The sequence below is a fragment of the Myotis yumanensis genome, unplaced genomic scaffold (genome assembly GCF_028538775.1).
Source record: "Myotis yumanensis isolate MYYU_CA2020_CCGP unplaced genomic scaffold, mMyoYum1.0.hap1 SCAF_14, whole genome shotgun sequence".
Lineage (NCBI taxonomy): Eukaryota > Metazoa > Chordata > Mammalia > Chiroptera > Vespertilionidae > Myotis > Myotis yumanensis.
In genome coordinates this window covers 18,296,158-18,322,352 of record NW_027223765.1, presented here as the reverse complement: position 1 = coordinate 18,322,352, position 26,195 = coordinate 18,296,158, and the positions used below count along the sequence as shown (strand labels likewise).

The 26,195-nt window shown below is 42.0% G+C and overlaps 1 protein-coding gene and 1 pseudogene across 1 annotated transcript in view; one reads left to right on the top strand and one right to left on the bottom strand.

Annotated features, from left to right (window-relative positions):
• The first annotated feature begins 7,738 nt into the window (after positions 1-7,738).
• The window catches only part of NR1D2 (nuclear receptor subfamily 1 group D member 2), a 28,480-nt gene continuing 10,023 nt past the window's right edge, over positions 7,739-26,195 (top strand). The window contains exons 1-6 of the mRNA XM_070433323.1: positions 7,739-7,993; positions 17,419-17,685; positions 18,597-18,685; positions 20,812-20,956; positions 23,008-23,630; positions 25,319-25,504. Of these exons, the coding sequence (XP_070289424.1) occupies positions 7,978-7,993; positions 17,419-17,685; positions 18,597-18,685; positions 20,812-20,956; positions 23,008-23,630; positions 25,319-25,504 (1,326 nt within the window). The 5' untranslated portion in view covers positions 7,739-7,977. The remainder of the gene's footprint in view (positions 7,994-17,418; positions 17,686-18,596; positions 18,686-20,811; positions 20,957-23,007; positions 23,631-25,318; positions 25,505-26,195) is intronic.
• On the bottom strand, positions 14,973-15,857 carry LOC138992363 (small ribosomal subunit protein uS5 pseudogene; annotated as a pseudogene).

The window sequence follows — 26,195 nt, the reverse complement described above, 5'->3', positions numbered from 1 at the left end:
AGAAAATCACTATATGTATCAGGGAAGTGGTTAGAGATGATGGGGAATTATAATTATCTGCTTATTGGCAAAGTCTTAAATACCTATTCTAGCAAAAGATGAAATATATCCAGTTTAGTCATTAACAAACATATTATGAAGACTATATAATGGTCCTCCCTCATTAGAGCCCTGGAGTCCCTTGAGGGTAGATACTGGCATATTTTCATTCCCAGGGTTTACCACAGTGCCTGGTACATAGTATGTATCTAAAAATGCTGAGTGAGGTATAGCTTTTGTCATCTCTAGTTATTTGACTTTTATGAAGTTAGGGCTGTTAGGCCTGACCTTCACCTCTTTACTTTATCAGCAGCTTGGTACTTGGTACAAAGCGGGGGAAAAAACGTGGAGTAGCCCAACCATAAACTTGTACCAATTCTGAAATATCTAAGAGAAATTTACCACATTTTTTTTTCATGAATTAAATAAAAACAAAGCAGAAACCAACAGGCTTAAAAAATCAAATGTATAATGATGTTACAGTAAAAATAAAACTTAGAATAGCTAAAACTAAATATAAGACTTGTTGCCGATTCAAAAATAATAGAACTAAATTCTCAGCAAACTGAAAATCTGGCAAAACTTGATAAGGCCGATAGACTTGAAAAAATAAGTTCTTGAAAGAAAGTGTAGTGGTTGAAGATCTGATTGGCCAAAAAAATTTTTTTTTAATTAAATTGTTCAATGATTCAAATATTTTTTAAATAAGAGTTTGAGGAAGAAGTTTAATATTTATGAGATGAATTCCAGAAACCAAAATGAAATGAGAACTACTTGAAATAGTTTAACTTCAGCATATAAAATATTGATCATTCATTAATTTGTTCAGCAATTATTCAAGTGAAATTGGCCTAATGAATTTTTCTAGTTAACACCTTTTTTGCTGAAAATTTATCAATGTTGGCATAATTATGATTAAAATGTTTGCCTTTATAAACTTGTCAAAGAGTCAACTATATATGGGTTGAAATGACTGCCATTAAACAATCCACTGTGAAAACATTAAGATCAGAAGGGTAAAACCGAAATGGTCAGCCCCCCAAAGTTTTTAACATAAAAATGAATTTTAATTCATATTTTAAGTATTTTAATTATACTATTAATATAAAAAATTTTAAGTATCTCTAAAAATTTACAAAGTAAGAAAAATTATCCATAATTTCACCATTGAAACAAGACCACTGTAAACAGTTTAGTGTAATCTTCCAATCATTTTTTAATAGAATTAAAAAATAGTTATAATAATGCTTTGCAAATTTTCATACTGATTTTTTCACTTTACGTTAGATTATGGACGTTTTTACATAAATTTCCTTTTTAAAGGCTGAGGGGAATTTACCATGTTTGCTTTTGGTTGGCAGTGGAGGAGATGCCAATTTTGTAATAATATATAAACAGCACTACATATCATTTTGCATACAATTTTTACTTATTTATGCTTATTTTGTTAGGATAAATTCCCAGAAGTGAGATTATAAGGCCAAAGGATTCATTTTTTTTTAACTTAGAAGAGAGAGATAGACTGATTTTCATCAGCAATCTTGACCAGAAATGAGACCAGTGAAAGAGCTATTCAAACACCTACTAACAGCTGTGATTCAGCTGTGATACATATTCTCTACTTATTATCTAGAAAATTGTGGTGTTTATGGGCAGTTGGACAGTTTTTATCTTTAAAGTAATTTTTAATTTTCAACAAACTAATAAGTTCACATAGTTTAAGAAATCAAACAGTACTACAAGGCTTGTGATGAATAACAATGGTAACCTTCCCTATCCTTCCCCATCCTTCAGCCCCCAGCTCTTAATGCTTAAAATATTTCCTTCTTATTTCTAAATGATATCCTTAAAATGCTGTTTCTCTTATTCATAAATGTTAGGCATTATCTATTGGCTTTCTAGTATTGAAGATGAGAATGTAAGTGACACTTTCTTGTCACACATATCCCTTCCTCTCATACCTCTCACACATATGGGTATACTGGAACACCCACATGCTGTGCGCACATAATTCTCTTCCCTCTAGCCTCCTAATCTATGTTACATTACCTTAATATAAACTTCTAAGAAAAGGTGTACAGAAGGGGAATTTTTTGAAAATGTACCTATCTGAAAATATCTTTATTCTACCCTTGTACTTGACTGTTTGGCTGAGTTCTGAGAGGGTAAAGTATTTTTAGCTGAGAATTTTGAAGGCATTCATTGGGTATTCAATGCTGGTTCAAAAGTCCTTTACTACATGAGTCTCCACATAGAACAGCTCACCACATTGCAGCTTGCAGGTGAGCAGGTGAGAAGAGCCAGAGGGAGTGTGAGTGAGACACATCTCAGTCTTTTATACCATAACTAGAGGCCCAGTGCATGGATTTGTGTACTGGTGGGGCCCTCGGCCTAGCCTGTGCCCTCTCGCAATCTGGGACCCCTCAAGGGATGTCGGGGGCCCAGTGCATGGATTCAGCCCGATCCCTGTAGGCCAGGCCATGGGACCTCACTGGTGCACGAATCCATGCACTGGGCCTCTAGAATGCATATAAGATCTTTGGTTAATCTCTTCCCACCCTCCCCCTTCCTCCCTTCTCTCTGAGATTCATCAGTCTGTTCCGTGTTTCCATGTCTGTGCATTGAGTGTCTGTTCCCTGGTGGTCAGTGCATGTCATAGCTACCGGTCGAATGGTCATTAGGCTTTTATACATATAGATATCAGAAGTGACATCCCATCACTTTTGCCATATTCTACTTTTAGAAGCAGTTCGTAGGTTCAGTTTACACCTAATGAAAGGATTACACAAGGGAGTGATTACCAGGAGGCAGGGGTCATTGGGAGACTTTCAGAAGGTTGCCAACCACATACCTCCAGAGATAATCTTGCTGCAAAGCCTCCATCCCCTTGGTACAGCGGAGCTAGTCTTCTCAAACTTCACTGTGCGTACTGATCACCTGGAGCCCTGGTGAGCATGCACATTCTGATTCAGTAAGTGCAGGGTGGGGCTTGAGATCCGGCAGTTCTTACTGGTGCCTAGTTGATGCCAATGCTGCTGGTCCAGGACCACACTCTGAACAGCAAGGTAGTAGAGGCAGTGAAAGACCAATGTGCCTCTTGGCTTGATCTGAAGAAATTCTAAAACCGAGAAAAGACCACACAAAAAAGATTTACTAGTCCCAAAGCCCAATATGTTAGTTACGAATTGTAAAGTCTTTCGACCTCCCAAAGCATTATTTTAAAACACTGGAATCCAAACATGAAAAATCAGTATCAGTCTGATGGTTCCAATATAAGTGGTAAGAAATTTCTCCCCCAACTTTCTTTTATAGCACTGCATTATAGGAGGATGAATAAGTTTTTATATGAATTTAGAAGCTAAGAGATGGTCCAGGATTTTGACTGAGATTTTAAAAAAAATATATATTTTTATTGATTTCAGGGAGAGGAAGGGAGAGGAAGAGAGAGATAGAAACATCAATGGTGAGAGAGAATCATGGATCGGCCGTCTCCCGCACACCCCTCACTGAGGATGGAGCCCGCAACCCGGGCATGTGCCCTGACCGGGAATCGAACCATGACCTCCTGGTTCCTAGGTTGACGCTCAACCACTGAGCCATGCCTACTGGGCTTGACTGAGATTTAAGTGACCATCCTGTTGTTACCACCATTAGAACATTTTGTTTTTCCTCCACACAGAAAGAAGGATCTAATGAAGAAATAAATTCATTTTCTAGAATTTTGATAAATAAATCTATAGATAATTAGCAAAGATTTATTCGTGATAAGCATAACCAATTAATGAGAAAAGCAGGTTTCTCCTCGAGTCTATGAGCAGAAATGCATCCAGGTTGGAGAAAGAACTGAAGTTAGGCCAGGCAATGTGAGCTTTGCATAAATGCAAAGAATTCTTGCATGAATTTATGCATGCATTTTTTGTATTTAGAATTATATCCTGCCACATTACATCCTGTCATATTACATACATATTTCAGGGCACAAATCCTGCTCACTTGGAGGCATGGTGCAGAAAATCTGGAAAGCAGAAGCCATTAGCCTTATACACTTAGTCACATGGGCCTATAGCCCTGGAATATAACCTCATTCAGACATAGAAGATGTAGCTCCACTGGTTTCCCTCGTTTATCAATGCCAACACCTTAATTTATCACACTGACTCAATGTATTCTTGTGTTTTAAACCTTTCTCTAATAGGTATCGGTAAATATCAATACCTAAAGCCCACAAAAAAGCACTGTGTGATCTTCAATTATTTTAAGAGTATAAAGGGGTTCTGAGATCAAAACGTTTGAGAAATGCTGATCTAGAGCATAGGGAAGGTAAGATTTAAGTGGAATGTTACTGTGGTATCAGGAACTGAAATATTCATTAGAACATTTTAAAATGAGGAACCACCTTAACTGTTTTTAATTGGCCTTAACTTTGAGGAAACCCGTTTTTTTTATTCCTCCTCCTACGCCAATACCTTTCCTTCATCCTGGTCCTCATACTGCAGTGCCTCACTTGTCTTATTTTGCTTGATCTTGGGATGAGAGGACTCTAATATTTAGGTTCTTTCCTCCTTTAGCCACAACTAGATTGACCAGTCCTGTGTCCAGTTTCCCAGGGCCCTGATGTTAGTGGAATATAAGGGTTAATGAGATAGCTTTCCCAGGAAAGAAATCTGCATTTTTTAACAGATGACTTTGAAGACACAGTCACTTCACTCAACAGAGGTATTATTTTGGTCAGAGGAATGAGGAAGGTGTAGTAAGCAGAAATCCACTATGATTCATCTGAGAATTGTTACAGACTGGGCCATAGACTCCATGGGGTTAATAAATGAGGCTCCCTGGAAGGACAGTAGCCAAAGGCAATCTCCACTGCAGCGACAGCACTCAGGGACGGTCCCACCCAGATGCCACTCAGCATCCTCCTGTGGCACTGATGAACCCAACAGGTTTCCAGGGGCCAGTGGTGTGGCTGGGGACTGACCTGGGTTATATAGCTGTATAGCTTCTGATAATTACCCACAAAGCCTCACAGGAAGGAGGTGGCCTTTAGAAAAACCGTGAGGCTCACAGACACAGATTTCAGTTCATACGCATTATCGTGGAAGAGAGGGTCTTATTTCCTTTGCAATGGCTTATTTCCACTTCCATACGCTTCTCCTTTTCAAATGTAAATGGTAGTATCCTCTCTCTTTTTAAAAATACTTTATTTTTAGGAGCAGTTTTAGGTTCACCACAAAATTGAATGGAAAGTACAGTTCCCATATTCCTTTGGTCTCTACAAACACATACACAACTTCCTGCACTATCAAACATCCATACCACAGTGGTACATTTAATTACCACCAATGAACCTATACTGACACAACATAATCATCCAAAGTCCATAGTTTCTATGAGGGTTCAGCCTTGGTGCTGTACACTTGACATGTGTCCACCTTTGTCGGATATAGGTTTCACTGTCCTAAAAGTCCTCTGTGCTCTGCCTCTTCATCCCTCCCTCCCTCCCCCCTAACCTCTGGAAACCAATGATATTTTTATCATCTCCACTTTTTGCTGTGTCCAGAATGTCATATAGTTAAACTTGTACAGTCTGTAGTCTTTTCAGAGTGGTATCCTTTTATGATTCATTTTCTGCCTTCTAGTCTGTTCATATTGGCCTCATTTCACTCATGCAGAAGCAGATGGTGGTTGATACATAAAATGAAAAAGCAAGCAACAAAGTGTAGCCTGGGGAATTCTTGCATCAGCATCTCACAGGGTGATAAAGCTCTGAGGTAGGGAAGAAAAGAGGATCCCTGTAGTTAGAGATCTGTGTTTAGAGGGTGACATGAGAGCCACGTAAAGAGAACGGGCCATGGTTTGGTAGGGCTTTGCAGGTCAAGGGTAAGGCATTGGGTTTTTTTTTCAAAGTGCTATAGGAAGCTATTGGAGGGTTTAAGCATTAAAAAAAATAACACCCAGGTGTGGCTCAATTGGTTGGGCATCATTCCTGTGTAGCCAAAGGTTGCTGGTTTGATTCCTGGTCAGGGCACATGCTCGGGTTGTGGGCTCGGTCCTGGTGGGGGGCCTTGCAGGACACAGTCAGTCCATGTTCCTCTCTCACATGGATGTTTCTCTCTCTCTCTCACCCCCTTCCTCTCTCTCTAAAAATAAATCAATAAAAAATCTTAAAAAATTCTTGGGGCACACCAGTTGAAAATCTTTGTTCAAGAGCAGTGGTCGGCAAACTCATTTGTCAACAGAGCCAAATACCAACAGTACGACGATTGAAATTTCTTTTGAGAGCCAAATTTTTTAAACTTAGACTATATAGATAGGTACATTGCTATTAACTTAATTAGGGCACTCCTAAGGCTTAGGAAGAGCCACACTCAAGGGGCCAAAGAGCCGCATGTGGCTCGCGAGCCACAGTTTGCCGACCACTGTATCTAGAGTAATAGCAATGCAGAAGGTAAGAAGCACAGAGGCTGAAGGCATACTATGAAGGTAGACTAGCTCAGATTTGTTAATGGATTGAACAGGGTATAAAAGTGGGGGGTGGAAAGGGAGAGGAGTGTCGCATATGTGAAAATATCTTACATATCACATTTCCCTCAACATGTTATGCTGAACATTTAAAAAAAATATTTTTATTGATTTCAGGGAGGAAGGGAGAGAGAGAAACATCAATGATGAGAGAGAATCACTGATTGGCTGCTTCCTGCACGCCCCCCACTGGAGACGGAGCCTGCAACCCTGGCATGTGCCCTCCACCAGAATCGAACCCGGGACCCTTTAGTCCGCAGGCCGAGGCTCTACCCCCTGTGGGCCAAACCCGCTGGGACTATGCTGAACACTTTGAAAGAGCAATTTGGAAAGAGCTTTCCAGGGTTTACCCATATCCACCATTTACAACTACCATCTCAGTGTACGCCTATCCACGTCCCCTCCCCTCCAGCCACCAGTCCGCCTTCCGCTTGTAGTGCATTTACATGGCCTCTGCACACGCGTCCATTGGTTCGTCTTTTTCTTTTGCTGTAACATCTACATTCGAGGTGAAATGCACAGATCTTACGCATGCATTCACCGAGTGCTGACATACGCACCCATCTGTCTACGTCTTACACTTGAGGTGCCTAAGGGACACCGGCAGGGCCTAACCGGACGGGCTGCTGGAGGGAGAAATGCGGAGCTCCGAGGGGACACTGGCGCACACAGGTCTGTCTGAGCTCCGGGCTGGACGCCAGCACCCAGGCCGTGTCCTCCCGGAGCCCAAGGCTTGGGGTCTGCCCGGCGGGAGAAGGGGGCCTGCGGGGAGGTCAGGGGTTGGGCGGGCCCGAGCCAAGTTGGCACAACCCGGGCTCCTGAAAAGCCCGTCTGCGCGGCGCCACGGGGCGGTTCTTGGTCCCCATCCGAGGTGACTTGAGGTGTCACCCAGTGCGGGGGGACGGGCCTGGCAGCGGGGGCGGGGGGGGCGGACCGGGCTCTCGGCCCGAGGCGGGAAGGTCAGCTGGGTGGGGGGTAAAGAAGGGACGTGGAGGGGAGGAATGGAGAAAGGAAGGGGAAAGCGATGGAGGAGACGAGGGAGCAGCGGAGGCGAGGCGGCGGGAGGGGGCGGAGTTGCCGCAGCGGCCGGCGAGGGGCGGGCGGAGGGAGGGGGTGTGTGCGCGGGTCACATGGTCGCGGCTGCCCTCCCCGTCAGCCGCCCTCGCCGCCGCGGTGCGCTGGCTGCAGGAAGCCTGGGCGCCGCGCTTTTGTTGTCAGGGGCCCCGCGAGGAGCACCGCTCCCGGCCGCCGCCTCTCTCTCTGCAGCCCGCTCTCCGGCCGCCCGGCCCGGCGCCCCGCCCATGAGGGGGCCCCGCGACCACCGCCGCCTCCAGCCCGGGGCGGCGCGGCGCTGAGCAGGAGGCGGAGCTGCCCCCTCCGCGGGAAGCGGGCGGCCTCGGCCCCCTCCCCGAGGGCACCATGGAGGTGAATGCGGGTAAGAGCCGGACTGCGGCGGGTCGGGGCCGGCGGAGGGGTCGCTCGCAGCCCACTTGGGGCACTTGTGGGGGCGGCGGCCAGGGGTGTCCCCCGGGCGGCGGGGTGGGCTGCCGCGCGCTGCGAACCCGCCCCGGGCTCGGTTCCCGCCGCCCCGCGGGCCGCCCCGCGGTGGCCCTCACGGCTCCCCGCATCGCCGCAGCGCGGTCCGGTGGCGCCGGCCGGCCCCCCCCCCTCACATGGCCGGGCCGCGCGAGCCACGTGCGCGCTGTGTTTACGTTCAGCAGCGCGCGGGCGCCGGTTGGCTGGGAGGGCGCGTGACGCGGCATTACATAATGGGCGCTGAGGCGGCGGCGGCGGGCGGGGACACGTGAGGCCGCTCGGCTCCGTGACCCACATTCCCCGAGGCCGCAGGGACACGTGGGGGCGGCGGCGCGCGCGCGCGCCCGCGGGGAGCACGGCAGCCTCCCGGGAGGCCCCGCCCTCTGGAACCCTCCGAGCTGTGACGTGGCCGCGATTCCCTCCTCCCCCGCGGGGTTGCTCGGCGCGGGGGAGGCCGCGCGTGCGCGTGCGCGGGCTGTGATTCCCGCCGCCCCCCCCCCTCCCCCCCCAACTCCGTCCGCGGCCGCGCGGCTCTAGGGCGGGCGCAGATGCCGCAGTGCTTCGACCGCTGCCCGGGCGGCGGGGAGGTGACCCCGATGCGGGAGACCGGGCCGGCAGAAGGACGGGCCGCAGACCTTGCGGATACGGAAGAAGTGCGGGGCGAGGGCGCGCTGCGGCACAAAGGAGATGCCCGGGACTAGTGTGGGGCTTCCAAGACGCGGGACCCTCCCAGCGGGTTCTCAACCTGTGGGTCGCGACCCCTTTGGGGGTCGAACGACCCTTTCACAGGAGTCGTCTAAGACCATCGGAAAACACATATATAATTACATACTGTTTTTGTGATTAATCACTAAGCTGTCATTATGTTCAATTTATAACAATGAAATTGGGGGTCACCACAACCTGAGGAACTGTATTAAAGGGTGGCGGCATTAGGAAAGTTGAGAACCACTGCTCCAAGGAGTCTTAGATGCTAAGACCACGAGCCACGCCCAGCAGATGGGACAACACCCGCCCTTGTATGGGGCTGCTTCACTGTTTCAAAAAAATTTTTTTTTTCCTCCAGGACTTGACCTGTCTACCATATCTTAAGTCATAAAAACCGGCTTGAGGATCTCCTTGGGCTGGGAGCCTTACTGTAAACGGTCACACCCATAACTAATCATCAGCCCAGCGGACGGTCAGGGTGACTCAGGGGGTCCTAAGTGACTCAGACCTGCTGTTAAGACTGGTCATTGTTCAGTTTTTTTCAAACGCATAGGTGCTGACCTTGCCTGAACCCGATCAACAGAATTTGGCTGATGCATCTTTTTCTTGTTCCATTTCCTGTTACAGTGCTCTGGGACAATATTTTACTTCTCCCCGTTTGTCTGCCCATAAATGATGGCCTTTATACATACGCCAGTGAGGTGACAGAAGAAGCCAATTTTTATTGTTTAAAAGTTATAGACTGAAAAGAATGCCTTGATAACAAATGTGAATTTTTCCTCCAACAGTAAAAATAAAGTCATTTTCTAACTTTTAATTGCCTATGGGTCTACTTAGCCTTTGAGGATGAATAAATTCTTCCAGCTTTGCTACCTCATGTAGGGGTAGGCTCAAGTGATTAGAAACATTTTCTCTGGTTTGCACCTTCCTGGAACAATATCACATATCTTAATCTTGCCTTTGGGAGCTACCAGTAGGAAACTTCTTTTGGAGGACTGTCCCTCTTCTACTCCTCCACTCCCCCCGCTCCCCCTTCCATTTACAGTTCTTATCTCTTGGTTTTTGCAGAGTTTTTTTTTTTTTTTTTTTTAAATCATCATCCTTGTTGCCCTTGGGGCTGTAGCACCTAGAAATGAACAGGCTCCTGCGGAAATCGTTGGACAGTTACCAAGTTCCAAGTTTGGGAATTCTGCTGCAAATGAATTCTCTGGCAGGCTTAGCTTTTGTAGCATATTGCTTTGCTGATTCAACAGTAACCTTGCAGTCAGTTAGGACCTTTTCATGTGAACTTTTGAAGCTAGGTTTTATCCATTGTGTGGGTAATTTGACTTTTAAGTGTAGGAATTTGCAATTGTCTGTCTTAAATTTTCTCTTGTTCTTTTTGGCTCCAAGTTCAAGCTGTCATAAGCTGTTAGTGTATTAACAATTTCTGCTGTCAGAGAGAGTTTTGACAAGATTCCCTTTAATTTTCTTTAAATTATAAATGTTGACTAGGGTGGAACCATTCATTGCCCACCGGCACACCTCTGACCCTTCCCTTGGGTTGATGCTGTATCAGTCAATACACAGTTCAACCAGTGACCATTTCATCTGTCTTATAACTCATGACATACTGTGTCTCTACCCTCTCCATGTCTGTTACAATGTCATATATAAGTGGTAGAAATTGATGCATACATTTTTGTCAGATAGGTTTTGATTGTGTATACTAGGTTCTTTAAATAACTCATTGCATAAACTTACTAACCTTGACTATAGTTAATATTTTAAAAGTTAGGAAAATATCTCCACATAGTTCATTCATATCTTTACAAATCTGTATTCTGCGTTTCTCCAAACTTGGAAGGAACATCAGAGGGAGATAAGGGTAAAGAAATCTTCACTTGGAGAGAGAGAAAGCACAATAATGGGAAGAATCGGATGTGAAGTAGGAAGCTGCTTGACTAGTCAATGGAGTTAAGGCATTCAGAAGGTAATGTGGAAATAAGAGCATAAGAGGAACCACTGGGTCATATGACACCTTCAAAATTGAAGGAACCAAGAAAGGATAGGGAGAGTTAGTTTTGTTTGAACTATTCTGATTGAACTCCAGTATAATGATGGTAAAATAATGATCACCAGTATCTGTTGAGCATTTACTGTGTGCGAGGCCCTTTACATGTGCTACTACTTTGATACTTCACATTAATTCTGTGAAGTACTGTCGTTGAAAGTACTGCCAGTTGAAGATGAGGTGCTCTTTGAAGTTAAATAACTTAGGCAGGCAAGTGGGGGAGCCAGATTTTGATTCCACAGAGTCCACTTGGGGAGCACAAGCTAGCTGCCATGAAGTCACGGTTTGCAGTGGAGAAGGGTCATAACTGGTGGAAAAGGGCAGGTGTCAGCAGAGCCTCCCAATTTCATCATTCCACTTTTTGAATCTTGTTGTTGCTAGTCAATCAGTTTGTTTTTATTTCCAGACACTAGATTACACTTGCCCTCCCATTCCAGCAATTTACATGGAGACAAAAGCCACTATTTTACAAAATAACACCTATTCTCTTCTTCTTCACCACATTATTTATTTGTTATCTTAAGTAATCTCTTACATGGTACATTATTCAATAATTTACATATTCTTTAAGTCCCCACTTATTGTTACCTTGACTGTTTGCCCCGCATGAGCTGTGCCCTCTATAGTGCTCTTGTGTGATCCTCCGCAGTTCACAGTGCTGTGTATGAAAAGTGCTCAATCACATTGCACTGGAATGGATGGTTAACATAGCTGTTTTCCCCAGTTGGCCTCTAAGGCTTTTTAAGGCTGTTTTCTAGAGCCCTGACACTCAGGACACAGTTGGAAGTTTAGTGTTTCAATTAGATCTACTCTACTATCCTGTGATTAGAAATTACTAATAACCTTTTTAAAAAAATATATTTTTATTGATTTCCAGGAGGAAGGGAGAGAGATAGAGAAATAGAAACATCAGTGATGAGAATCATTGATCACTTGCTTCCTGCATGCCCCCTACTGGGGATGGAGCCCACAACCCCGGGCATGTACCCTGACCTGGAATTGAACTGTGACCACTTGGTTTATAGGTCGATACTCAACCACTGAATCATGCCAGCCGGGCGATTAATAACCTTTTAACATGAGAAAACTAAAGCTTCTTGATGGTACAAATGTTTTAATCTAAATTACAAGGCAAAAAAGTGCAGTTGTGACTTGAACTCAAGCATGCATTCCAGGATGGTGGGCAGTGGCAGTGGGAGGGTTTTGATGATGGGCAAGCCTAGAATTGGGGTAAGAAAATCCCAATATATGCAGGGACAGTGAGTGCTTCCCAGGAGGACAAAATTGGATATTGACTTCTGGCTTGTCTGAAGTTGACCACTAGGTAAGCCCTAGCCTGGGAACCTGGCCCAACTCCACCATCCTTTTCAACTAAAAATAGAGAAGACTGTGCCTCAGCTAATTTTAGCTTGAGGCATCTAAGAAGTATATCCTGCCTGTTTCTGGAGGTATTAGGACATGCTGGTTCGGGGATTTTGCCTTTCTTGCTTTATCACCAAAAACTGTGTGTGTAGAGAGCACTTTAATAATCCTTGTTTATGAACACCATTTCATTTGAGTCTTATAAATAACTGGCAGATATTCCATTTATAGAAGATGACTTAAGTTTAGAGAGATTAAAGTGACTTGCTTGCCCAGGTCTTCTTAGTAAGAGATAATAGTCTGTCCTAACTTTCAACCCTGGCCCTGCCATTTAGTAGCTATATTACTTAACCTCTCTGAGCTCTGAGTTTCTCATCTATAAAATGGGATACTGGAAATTAATTCACAGGGTTCCTGTGAGGATGAAATGTGACATGAAATTGTGCCCTTTGACACAATTTCTTGACATTGATTAGGTAGTTGGTGACTTACAGTTTTCATTTTCCTTTCTTCATTGGGTTGAGGAGATCTTCAGGAATGTACTCTGTACCTTATAGGAAATTTAAATTTAATCTGTTTGGGTTGCTAATCATCATGTTGGTGTTGGTGTCTGGTAGCAAGAGTAGATGCCGTAAGACAAGTGAATCAGTGTAGAAGGTCTTGCTAGGAGAATGTAGCTGCTTCTAGATAGATCATCTTTTATTCCATGGTGCCTGGCACCGATTTTTGTTGTAAATGGTTGTTGAACTCCTAAAGATAGGAATAGGATCTTAACTGGACTGATAATAACTCAGTAATTTTTCTTAGGTTTGATTTTGGACCTTTTGCAAAGGAGGGTGTATTTTGGGTTATAACAATACCTTCCATTGCCCACTCAGTGTTTTAAATTAGTTCTTAAGCCATCTGAAGAGCTCAGATTTCAAAAAGTTTTTTTTTGGAAAAGCAACCAAGTGAGTTGCTCAGTTTAAAAGGAATAAAAAAGGTTAAAAAAAAAAGTTTTTTTTTTTTTTTAAACTGAGGTAGTCTGAAGGCGTTGTGAGTATAAATGGCTGACTCAGATGCTGGCTCTGGGAAAGTCTTCTAAGGAAAACCATCACTTTCTCATCTTTTATCCTCTTGAGATCTTCCGGAATTGAATTTTACTACCTAAGGTAGTAGCTTAGAAAAGACAAATAGCGATGAGACCTTCCTTTGGGAGTTTATTCAGGACTAAGGATAATATTTTTCTTTATATCCTTAGTGGAGACATGTGAAAAAAGCACCAGTTTGCTAACACATGGAATTTCTAATATGAACTTCAAATCTCTAATTTTATAGAAACAGGGTAGCACCATGGTTTTTTTAATTTAGGAACATGACATTTAATATGCTTCCATGTTAAAATTGCATATTAAGGGTATCAGGCAGTTATGTCAATGAAAACAACCTTTAAAACTGTAGGCCATTGTGTGCTTGAATTCAGTGGTTATAGCCATTCTTTTTATTTAATATATTTTTATTGATTTCAGAGAGAGGGAGGGAGAGGGAGAGAGAGAGAGAGAAACATCAGTGATGAGAGAGAATCATCGATTGGCTGCCTCTTGCATGTCCCCTACTGGGGATCGAACCCCACCCAGGCACTTGCCCAGACTGGGAATCTAACCGTGACCTCCTGTTTCATAGATCGACACTCAACCACTGAGCCACACTGGCCTGGCTGTAGCCATTCTTAAACTTTTTGTTGCAAAGAATCGCCCAGAGACCTTGTTAAAAATGCTCATTCCTAAGGGTGCCTTCTCTTGTCTGGGCAGGGCCTTGGAAATGTGTAGCTCAGATAAGCACCAGGTGGTTCTGATATAATTTTACATAATCTCTCTGGATAATGAGAATAAACTCAAAGTTAGGAAGCCTTTCTCATTGTGTTTGGAGACTTAGGACCTTTTAGATTTTAAAATCAATGGTAAGTGAATTTTTTTTTATTAAAACTACCGTTGGTCACTTTTTCTTCCATTGAGCACAGGTGAAGTAGTTGGCTTTGTGGCAGTGGGTTTCAAACTTTACTGTGCATCATTGTCACCAAGATGATTATGATGCTGATCTGGAGTGGGGCCCGAGAACTTGCATTTCTAACAGATTCCCTGGTGATGCTGAAGCCCATGGTCCAGGCACCACACTTTGAGAATGACTGTTTTATAGGACAAATATTAATCATCAAGCTCTGGCTTTTTTCTGGGCAGATGATAAGCATATGCTAAGAGCATTTGGGAAGTGGGTCAGACTATAGAGAGAGCAGAGTCACACCTCAAGACAGATACAGAGCACATGCTTAGTGATTGGAAAAGTGGATGGAATTGTTCACATTATTTAAAACTCAAGTGCACTTAGTTGCATTTATGCATGTTAATTTCATGTATGTTAATTTCGTGTATGTTGAACACTGCTGTGTTTTTCTTGGCATAGTAGGCACCTATTTTAACATCTCTTCTGGGTTGTAATCAAACTCCCTAAGAGTTGTGGTTGTGCTTAACTTCTTAGAGGCTTCATAGCCTGGATATAATAATTGGTACATAAATACATATCTGCTACCCAATTTCAACATGACAGACTAAAAGACTAAAATTCCTATGCCCGTTTTTTTCTTCTCTGTAAATGGAAATGTCTTTCTGTTCTTTGGAATTGTTTTGGCCTCAATATTTTGCTGAGAGAGAGAGAGAGAGAGAGAGAGAGAGTGTGTGTGTGTGTGTGTGTGTTTTAGCAGGCTTAATTCACATTATTTTTCATGTATAAAATTATGTGGTGGCCACAGCTGGAGCCTGGGCCCTCTGCACAGAAACTCTGGTGTGGGTCTTTACAAGATGGTCAGTGAATTCCTGATAGGGAGACTTGGTGAACACAGTCTCTTCCCAGAGACCTGGGCTGAGATAGCTCTAGGTCTTAGAGATGGCATCGAAGGTGGCCTTGGCGAAGTTGCCCAGGGTGGCAGTGCAGCCCCTGGCCGAGGTATAGCCATCGTCAATACCGCCATCATCAGCAACTTCTTAGGCACAGGGGCCGAGACAATGCCAGTACCCCTGGGGGCAGGGATGAGGCGCACCAGTACAGAGCCACAGGGGCCTGTTACCTTGCAAGGTACCGTGTGGGGCTTGCCGATCTTGTTTCCCCAGTAGCCTCGCCCCACAGGGACAGTAGAGAGCTTGGCCAGGAGAATGGCTCCACTGATGGCAGTGGCTACTTCCTTTGAGCACTTAACACCCAGACCAACATGTCCATTGTAGTCCCCAGTGGCGAACCGGGTCCTCTGGGCAGCACGTGTCTGCTTTTGCACAGGCATGATCTTCAAGACCTCATCCTTGGGGGATGCCCCCAAGAAATAGTCAATGATCTCAGATTCCTTGATGGGCAAGGAGATTAGATAGATTTCCTCTAGGGATTTGATCTTCATGTCCTTGACCAGGCGGCCCAGCTTGGTGTCAGGGATCCACTCCTTGTCTTCGGCCTTGCCTCCAGGAGCTCCGCGGCCTCGGCCCCTGCTCCGACCCCGGCCGGCCGCAACCCCAGCCCGGGATGCCGCTGCCAAATCCTCCACCGAAGCCCCGACGACCTTCTCTTCCCGGGGCCTCTGGCTCTCCCGGCCCTTCGCAGCACCGGCTTCATCCGCCATTTGGTGTTTCGTCGGAAAAGAAGCATGTGTTTGTGTTTTAAATGACTTATAAAGCGTGTCTTTTATCTAAAAAAAATAAAGTAAAATAAAAGACTCGGGAGTCATTTCTGTTTAGCAGAGAAAGTTTTATTTCAGAGTGAATGATTAATTTGGAGTGATTACTTTGGGAATATGCAAAATTCTCCAGATACTACTCACTATCGTCATGTAGATTGTTGCCAGAAATGGCCTGTTTTACTGGCAGCTTCCTAGTAATGCTTTGTACTGTTTGGGCATCTGTCCATGTTATTAGACATGGGCTTCATAGAGAAGAAGGTCTTACAGATATTTATGGCAGGCTTATTACCTGAAGCATGTACAGAGAGTTAAGAGACACATTCTGCAGTTAGGTGCTCATGGTCTAGTTGAGAAATAGATGGAAACAGGTGAACAGTAGGTTTAAGAGCCAGCTCAGGACAGAGACGGAAGGGAGATAACTTTGCATCTGATGCACATTGAAAAGCCAATAAATGTTCATTAATGATGGAGGGAAGTGGAAAATAAACCACAATAGACCTTGGCAGAGAAGATGAGAATGACTTGTTTGGCCTGGGATTTGGAAAAATATTATATTTGGCTATGAGGTTATTACTCTTGCAACATTTTATCTCTTTGAGTGAAGAAGCTTGTAATTACATCCTAAGAATAACTTTAAGTGCTGTTTCTTAATCTGGGAGGTTTATGGTCTCTAAGACATCAAGGCCAGGTTTCAGAGGGATTGTGGAAGTTACATTGATGAAGTTGAGAAGAATGTTTTGCGAGTAGTTCCGTGAAGAGGGCATTGACTTTAGCCTTAATGTTAAATTCTCTGATAGTCTGCATTCTTCCTTCTAGCTTCTTTAATATTTACTGTAGGCAGAAGAATAAGTAGTGAGTCTAGATTCCTTAAGAGCTGCTTAGAGGTGTGTGTCTTCAAGTCAGAAGTAGGTGGAGAAGGGAGAGTGGAACTGGGGTTTAGTGATAGTCAAAGAAGTCTTCCGGGAGCATCAAAACAGAGATTCTGGGAGGTTCTCCGTTTTGAGATAAGTTACCTTATCTAGAATTCCAGATGTTACAACTGTTCTTGATTAACCTGTGTTTTAGCCAAGTGATGGGGGAGGCAAATGATGAACTCTTGTTTCTAGAATTGTGTCATATCAAGGTGTAATGAAGGAGACAGAGCATCAGCACCAGATTTCTTCATGGCCAAAACAATTTGTTTAAGTTATGGAGTCACTCAGGAAGGTTTTTCATTCATTTTAGGAAAAGTTGGAAAATGGAAAATCTGGATCTGCACGTGCTCAGAATAATCCCTCGTGAGAGCCTTCTCACTTTTTAAGTCGGTGGGAATTATATCAGCTTTGAACTTTGTGGAAGCAGGAATTATAGTAGGAAATAAGGAAGCCAGTTATTTTTCCTTTTGGGGATAAGCTGACATTTAATCAGTAACCAATTTCTAAAGTTAGTGACTTTACTGTTCAGATTTATAAAAATAGAAAATATATATCATGTATCTAATTATCTGATTTCTCTTTTTTTCTAGGAGGTGTGATTGCCTACATCAGTTCTTCCAGCTCAGCCTCTAGCCCTGCCTCTTGTCACAGTGAGGGATCTGATAACAGTTTCCAGTCCTCCTTCTCTTCTGTTCCATCTTCTCCAAATAGCTCTAATTCTGATAACAATGGTAATCCCAAAAGTGGTGATCTCTCCAGTATTGAAGGCATTCTGAAAAATGATCGAATAGATTGTTCTATGAAAACAAGCAAGTCAAGTGCACCTGGCATGACAAAGAGTCATAGTGGAGTGACAAGTAAGTGTCTTTATTTTTCTAAAGGTTGGTGCCCTTAATTGCAGGTGGGGCTTACTTTATCAATTCTTCATTTGGGGGAACCATTATATTTGGGAATATGATTTTCACTCCTTTCTGAGTAATACTAGTTCAGTAGTTAGGTAAGAAATCAGTGATGGTTTTTAAAGTTACAGCCTCAAGCAGTTGTCATAACTGATCCTTGCCTCAGAGAGATGGGGTTATATACTGTGCCTGACCATGTATCCTCTATAGTTAGTTTCCCCTTTTGCCACATTTTCACAGTTACTACCTTTCTTCTGGGCTCCTAGTACTGAATCTGGTGTCTAGAACAGAATACTTACTCGTTATGGGAAGGGGGTTTCCTTTAATTAAGTTGGAACTAGGAACATTGGGATTTGGAAATAAAGCAGGATTTGGGATAACTGAATGAGTAGTGGAATTTGGACCCCTGAGTGAGTGTGGAGGTAAGATGGGCTGGTATAAGAGAAGATCAGGAAGGAATAGGATCTATCTAGTGCATGGACAGCAGCCTGTGAAGACATCGTTTCCTTTTTTTTTTTTATTGATTGATTTCTCCATTCTTATCCAGGAGAACGGTTTTCTTAGTTCTGGTTGCATATCTGGTGTAAAGTAACTTTAGATTTACAAAATTTCCGAGTATGTTTAAAATCATCAGGAAAGGGCAAAATCAGCTTTCTGAAATATTTTTGGTCCCATAAACTGAGTTTCAAAGAAAACCATGATGTCTTTTGATTTGTTAATTTGGTGTAAGGAATTTTCTTTTACATGATAAAAGTACATTTGTATCTATTTAAAACACAAGTTGAACAAAATAAAATATTCAATTGGAAAAAAAGCAAACAGTTGAAAATCTTCTCCTGTCTTTACTTTTGTTTCTGCTTGTGCCTTAGAATTTAGTGGCATGGTTCTTCTGTGTAAAGTCTGTGGGGACGTGGCGTCGGGATTCCACTATGGAGTTCATGCTTGTGAAGGCTGCAAGGTAAAAGCATGCTTTGGTCTCTTTAAGCTACTGATTCTGGAATTAAACAAGTTGGAGTTTGGTTTGCTAGTTTTCACAGTTGATAATCTGGGAGGAGGAGAGAACTCATTGCTCTTCTTTACCTCTTAAGCGTTTTATGTAGTTATAAACATAACTTGTTTTGAGAAATAGGTTTTTAATTCAGTAAAAGTACTTCTTAAAAGATTTTGATCAAAATAAATTTTCTGTCTCCCTCAAATTTAATTATGGTATGAAACTATGTGCACAAATGCTTATTTATTAATGCACCAACTGCTGTTCTAGGTGATAGGGAAACAGCAGGGAGCAAAACAGACTTGCTTTATTGGAACTTGGTTTAGACCAAACTTTGAATAGGTCTTATCAGATACATTATCATTCTTACATGTCAGGTACTAGGAGTTGGGAATAATTCCTAGACACTTATAAAAATGTGATGTCTTTGGAAGTAATGCCAAGTGAGTAAAAGAAACTTGGATATAAATTAAATTCTTGGAAAAGTTTGTTATATTTGTAAGTTTAGTTGAATATTTCTTGGAGTGTCCATCATATAATTCCAAGGGAGATAGTCTGTACTTACATCCAGGGAATCTCTCTTTGTCTTTTTAAATCTGGCACAATCCTTTCTCCTGAGTGTCAGAATTAACTTGGCCAAGGCAGGTGCTCCTGCTCTTCTCTGACTGAAGGCCAGAAGCAGGAATCCAGTTTGGCAGGACACGTTGGGTGAGCAAGATAATGAATATACATGATGAAAGAAGAAATATTTTCTAGGGTGGCTCTTAATGAATTGTGGTTTTGCTAATTCTTAGTGGTCAGGTCACTTAACAAGCTGGTCAGTATTTTATATAGATGCAACAATTTTCCACTGTTTTAAAAATTATTTAAACACTGTTTTTTTTTGTTTGTTTTCCCTCGAAAATGTGAAGTAATTATGGGGCTAGAGAAACAAAAGTACAAGCCAATAAGTCTAATTTTTGTATTCTTTTTTTTTTTTTTTTAAATATATTTTATTGATTTTTTACAGAGAGGAAGGGAGAGAGATAGAAAGTTAGAAACATCGATGAGAGAGAAACATCGACCAGCTGCCTCCTGCACATCTCCCACTGGGGATGTGCCCGCAACCCAGGTACATGCCCTTGACCGGAATCGAACCCGGGACCCCTCAGTCCGCAGGCCGACGCTCTATCCACTGAGCCAAACCGGTTTCGGCAATTTTTGTATTCTTGATACTTACACATAACTGCTCCATACTCTCTTAAAGGTGTGTCTAGCTCAGATATTGTAGTGTCCAAGTATAGTACCACAGTAATAAAGTCTAAAAATGCCGTATCCCACAAGTACTAATAAGATTCATGAAATGTGTGGTTAGTTATGATATTCAAGGAAACTGCAGTTCAAGTTACTTTCGGTAATTTGTTCTTGACTTTTCCGTTCTCCTTGGAACTATTAAGCTAGGGATCTTTGAATACCTGTCACAGCACATGCACTTACTTTATTTGTTTAGTGAAGGCAGTAATCTATAGCCATCTAGCTGGGAACTCTTTTCCTGGATCATTAGCTGGTCTCTGGTGTGACACTTACCTGTTGCTGGCAAGCAACCAAGAACATCTGGCACATATAAGCAGGCCTTGTAGGTGTCAGCAGGTAATGATCTAGGGAAGACCAAGCTTTACTAACATAATCCTTCGTTCCAGTGCGGGGATTACTATAGCTATGGAACATATTTTTCTGTTAACTCTTTGAAAATAAGCCCTATTTCAAGAGTTTTGGAATTTATATGTGATTAAAGTATGGGCTGCGAAATGTGGCTGCAGGCAGGGGCTGGTAACGGGAAAGTGTAGTAGAAGGGGTGCTTGGAAAGCAGCAAGAGTCTGCAAAAAGGAAGAAAGGGAAGAGGGTTTTGTTCAGCTAGTAGATATAGGTACTTATTGGTACTGGTAAGAATGCAGGCAAATCCCATGGGTCGAGATTATATTTCCCTTGGGTCTAAGCCAAAATTATATCTCAGGTGTGGCTAGTAATGGATGGTTAGGGATTGGAGGAGGCTACTTATAAGGACTTCATCTGGGTGTTTTTAAATGAATGGGTGCATCTTCCTTTGTTCTTAGGGTTTCTTTCGGAGAAGCATTCAGCAAAACATCCAGTACAAGAAGTGCCTGAAGAATGAAAACTGTTCTATTATGAGAATGAATAGGAACAGATGTCAGCAGTGTCGCTTTAAAAAGTGTCTGTCTGTTGGAATGTCGAGAGATGGTATGTTCCCAGTTTATAGAGCGTTCTTTCTTAGAGCACAGGGGCTGGCTTTTATTCCTCAGCATAAACCAGAGCTATAAACCAGTTACCAGTGGCCCTCTCATGCTTAGGGTGAAGCAGATTTTAGAAAACACATTTTAATGCCTTGTAGGATGCCAAATTCATTAAAGTCAAATTTTAGCATCAACATTCCAGGAACAGCTTTAGCTCACTTCTTTTCTTTCTTTTTTAAAATATATATATATTTTTATTGATTTCAGAGAGGAAGGGAGAGGGAGGGAGAGAGAAACATCAACGATGAGAGAGAATCATTGATCAGCTGCCTCCTGCACGCCCCCTACTGGGGATCGAGCCTGCAACCCAGGCATGTGCCCTTGACTGAATCGAACCTGGGATGCTTCAGTCTGCAGGCCGATACTCTACCCACTGAGCCAAATTGGCTAGGGTTCACTTCTTTTATTTTGTTGGTTCTTGTAAAAAGATCCCCCTCCCCCATACAATTTCAATACTTCTTCCCCCCCAAAAAAAGATTTAATTTTTCTTTTTTTAAACGTAGTTTTATTGATTTCAGAGAGGAAGGGAGAGGGAGAGAGAGATAGCAACATCAATAATGAGAAAGAATCATTAACTGGTTGCCTCCTGCATGCAACGAGCCTGCAACCCAGGCATGTGCACTTGACCAGAACCGAATCCAGGACCCTTTTAGTCCACAGGCCGACACTATCCACTGAGCCAAATTGGAATTCTTGATATAGGAATCCGTGGCTCTTTCTCCATAATATCAGCATTGCTGATCAACTCATTTCTCGTTATGCGCATTATCTCTACCACTCTCTCAGCCCTGAGATGATAATGTGTTTTTAGGGTACAGATTCTGAGTACATTGAAAGGAGATGCAAAATTTAAAGAAACATTAGGGATTAGTTTAGTAGAGTTAATTAAGAATTGCTAAGAATGAACCTCATTTATCTAGGGGAGGGGCATTTAAACAGTCCATTAGGTTACTCTTACTGACATAGAAATACATATTGCAATGAGGAGCTTCTTGAATAAGAGATTTCCAGCAATTTGATGTTCGGGATTTTTAATTGCCTGAAAAATTTTTTATAGCACTAGAAATAGTAATCCAAAGTTGATAGATACTGTGATTGCCCCAAAAGAATAAAAATGTCTATCATTTGTGAAGGGGAGAGGGAGTAGAGGTGTAGAATGTGAAACACTATGGAATTGTTTGTTTGATAATGTCAGAGATACACTTAGATTAGTAAGGCTTTCTTACTGGGTGGTATATTAAGTTTTTATTATCTTTGTATAAAAAGACTAGACAGAAGCTTTTTTTTCCTTTCCCTCTAGGATAGGAATGTTGGAGACAGGCACATTCTAAGACTAGTCTCTAAAATAATGGAGGATGAATGATTTCATTTTTATTTGTTTCATTGATTTTAATAAAAATCCAGCAAGTTGATTTTTCAATAACTACATTTCTATTGACCGTGTGTTTTTTGTTGTTGTTTATTTTTTTAAGATTTTATTTTTAAAGAAGCCAGTAAAGGAAAGAACAGGTCACTTAACATTGGGTCTTGTTGGATATTGAGAATAAGGTTATGAAAATGAATTGAGAAAAGTCAGATATTCAGGGAGTGATTGTGCCTACTAGGTTCCATTAGTGTTAATGGATGTAAGTATTGAATTCCTTCCTAGGAGCAGAGCCTGCAGCCTTATTAATAAGGTGCTGTGTAGTCGTGCTGGTCTGCTTCAGGCTCTGATTTTCATTAGTTAATTTAAAGTTTCATTTCTAGATTTGTGCTTATAAATTATCCAAGAGATAGATCTTCTCCTTAGTTTTGTTTTGGGAGAACAATGGAAAATTTTCTCCCTCCCACTTCCTGTGGTACAGCCAGTAAGTTTAGAATAATTTGTGTCGGAGACATGTAGATACTCTTTTCTTATATGGCTAGAGGTCATAGCTAACAAAGATAATTTTGTGTTATTTTTCTTTATAAACAGGTCTTATTTAGAATATAGATGTTAAATATCTTTTTCTTCAATAGCTGTTCGGTTTGGTCGTATTCCTAAGCGTGAAAAACAGAGGATGCTAATTGAAATGCAGAGTGCGATGAAGAGCATGATGAACAGCCAGTTCAGTGGTCATTTGCAAAATGACACATTAGTAGACCATGAACAGACAGCCTTACCAGCCCAGGAACAGCTGCGACCCAAGCCCCAGCTGGAGCAAGAAAGCATCAAAAGCTCTTCTCCTCCCTCTTCTGATTTTGCAAAGGAGGAAGTGATTGGCATGGTGACCAGAGCCCACAAGGATACCTTTTTGTATAATCAAGAGCAGCGAGAAAACTCAGCAGAGACCATGCAGCCCCAGAGAGAACGGATTCCCAAGAACTTGGAGCAGTATAATTTAAATCATGACCATTGTGGCAATGGGCTTAGCAGCCATTTTCCTTGTAGTGAGAGCCAGCAGAATCTCAATGGACAGTATAAGGGGAGGAACATAATGCACTACCCAAATGGGCATGCCATTTGTATTGCAAATGGACATTGTATGAACGTCTCCAATGCTTATACTCAAAGAGTATGTGATAGAGTTTCGATAGATGGATTTTCTCAGAATGAGAACAAGAATAGTTACCTGTGCAACAATGGAGGGAGAATGCATCTGGTATAGTGAAATCAATTTTTTTTTTTGCTCACCTCGTATTAAGGAAAGCTTTGAAGGTTTTCTTCTATGTGGGGGATATACCTGCTTCAAGGGTGGGAGGGGGGTGTCAAAACCTGAGTTTTACAGAATCAGTTTTGGGCAATATTTTAGGTCAGATGCTTTTAATAGACATCATTTGTTGAATTACCTAATTTTACACACAGGTACAAGCATGTGATTTGATTGATACTATGATTGGGATTAGGATTTTAGGTAAAACATGGATCACGTAGAATTGGTCCTTTAATTCTTAGAAAGCCCTTTCAAAATTTAAGCATTCTGATTAATCACTACCATACTAGCTTTGGGATTTTCTCTTTAAGGGCAGTAATTTCTTGATTTCTGTGGAGTTTTCTTTAACCATCATAATGCAAATAGGTCTTTGGATATAGAACATGGAAGTTTTATTGTGTTAGAATTTAGGAATATTTTAATTTAATAGGCAGCTTCTTAGGATTTTCTCAGACTTCATCCTATGAGATGAGTTAATGTTATTCATATCATTCAAGTTTTTTTCATCAAATACAACAGTCTACATGAAAGTACAGTGTTTATATTCAGCCAAAATTTCATCAAAAGCATCAGTACTGCACCATTTCCAGTTTAAATCACGAGGTCCTTTGATAGTGCTTGGTATTTCCCACAGCCAGGTAATTAAAGCCTTCTCTTTGTATTTTCAAAATAGTTGACTTACCTCAATCCTTATGTTAGAATTTTTGGTCACTTGCAAGTATTTGATCCCATTGATCTGAAATGTGACCTTATGTATTATTAGAATTAGTGGCTACCTTATGGAGGGAAAAAAATCATGGTTACAGAATCATTTCATTCCTGGATCTCATGGATTTAGTGAAAATTTAAAGGATGATTTTACAAATAGAGATTACAGCACATGCTTCCTAATCTTTTTAGTGATTTTATGCCTTTAGCTTCCTATTTTTTCCTTCCCAATCCTCATTTAGAAGTTGCACCTTGTACTCCAGTCATTGTTTCCTATTGACTAAGTGGAGGTCAGTGCTTACATCATCGTTTATAAAAATAGGTGATTAGTGATCTTTTTATTTTTTATTTTTGTTTTTGATTAGTGATCTTTTTAAAAAAGTGAGGCATCTCACTATATTTTCCTCTTTAAAATCACAACATTGTAATTGTGACCATTTAGAAAAAAGTGAGTTTTGAAATAGTAACTATGAGCTTGAGTTCTAGGCCTGTGACTTTTAGCTTTATTTGGTAAGTCACTAAACATCTTAGAGTCTCATTTTCTCATCTAAGAAATTGTAATATCTGCCATAACTAATAGGATTCAGAAGTAAATATGTGTGATTATTTTTTAAACCATAAAGCCAGCATAAGGTGGCAGCAGTGCTACAAAATGAACCCTTCAACCTGTGCAATGGGTTTTTGAAATAGCTTGTTACTGAGCTCATTTTTTGTGTAGGCTGCCTCTTGCGTGGTAACAAGTTAATTGCTATTTAAATAGGTTGCTGTGAGGCTTTTTGTCAAAAGGCAGAGTTTCCAAAAGAGAAAGTGTTATCAGTAGCACCTGAAGGTTATTTTCATGTTGGTGTTTCCAATGATGGAGATGCTACTTCTGAAATTTCTTTACCACCTCTCACAATTAAAGAGTTTTTCTGTTTTGTGCATCTTAGGTTTGTCCAATGAGTAAGTCTCCATATGTGGATCCTCATAAATCAGGGCATGAAATCTGGGAAGAATTTTCAATGAGCTTCACCCCGGCAGTGAAAGAAGTGGTGGAATTTGCAAAGCGTATTCCTGGATTCAGAGACCTCTCTCAGCATGACCAAGTCAATCTTTTAAAGGCTGGGACTTTTGAGGTAGATTTTGTTAATCTTGAGTATGGATACACGGCACGTAGTATTTTATTTCCATGCATTTTACTTCTTTTCTAAATGAGTATTTGTAGTCCAGAGGCCGAAACTACCAACAAAAGGATGACCATTTCAGGATCTTGGGAGAGAGGCTAGCTAGGTAAATGCAATTCTTAGGACTTAAAATATGAATGATCTGTATTTCCAGCATACAAAATCCAGGTTCTAGGATTGCTTTTAGACATGGACTTGGTGGGATCTGTAGAGTGATGGACACCTACTGAAAGCCTAGCCTGGCGTTGACTACAGAATATGAAGGGTAACTAGATTGTGGTCTTTTCTTTTAGGAGATTGTAGAATACGGGGTGGGGCAACAGTAGGTTTACAGTTGTGAGTATGAAAAATACAAGAATTTATTCTTGCATTATTATTTATTGCTGCATTTTCCACACAAACAACGGTAAACCTACTTTTGCCCCACCCTGTATTTGGTGGATGTATCAGACATCTCTTCCGTGCCAGCTCAGATTTTCTTGGCCTCATCTCACTCCAGAATCCATGGCTACTTTTTCTACTCCAGCTTCTCTTGTGCGATGCCTTCTGCCTGGGCTTGAGGCAGCCACGGTTGGCAAGTTTAGTAGGACACAGACAGTGCCTCTTGTGCTTAGGTGCCTAGGTGACTCTCATGGGTCTGCTC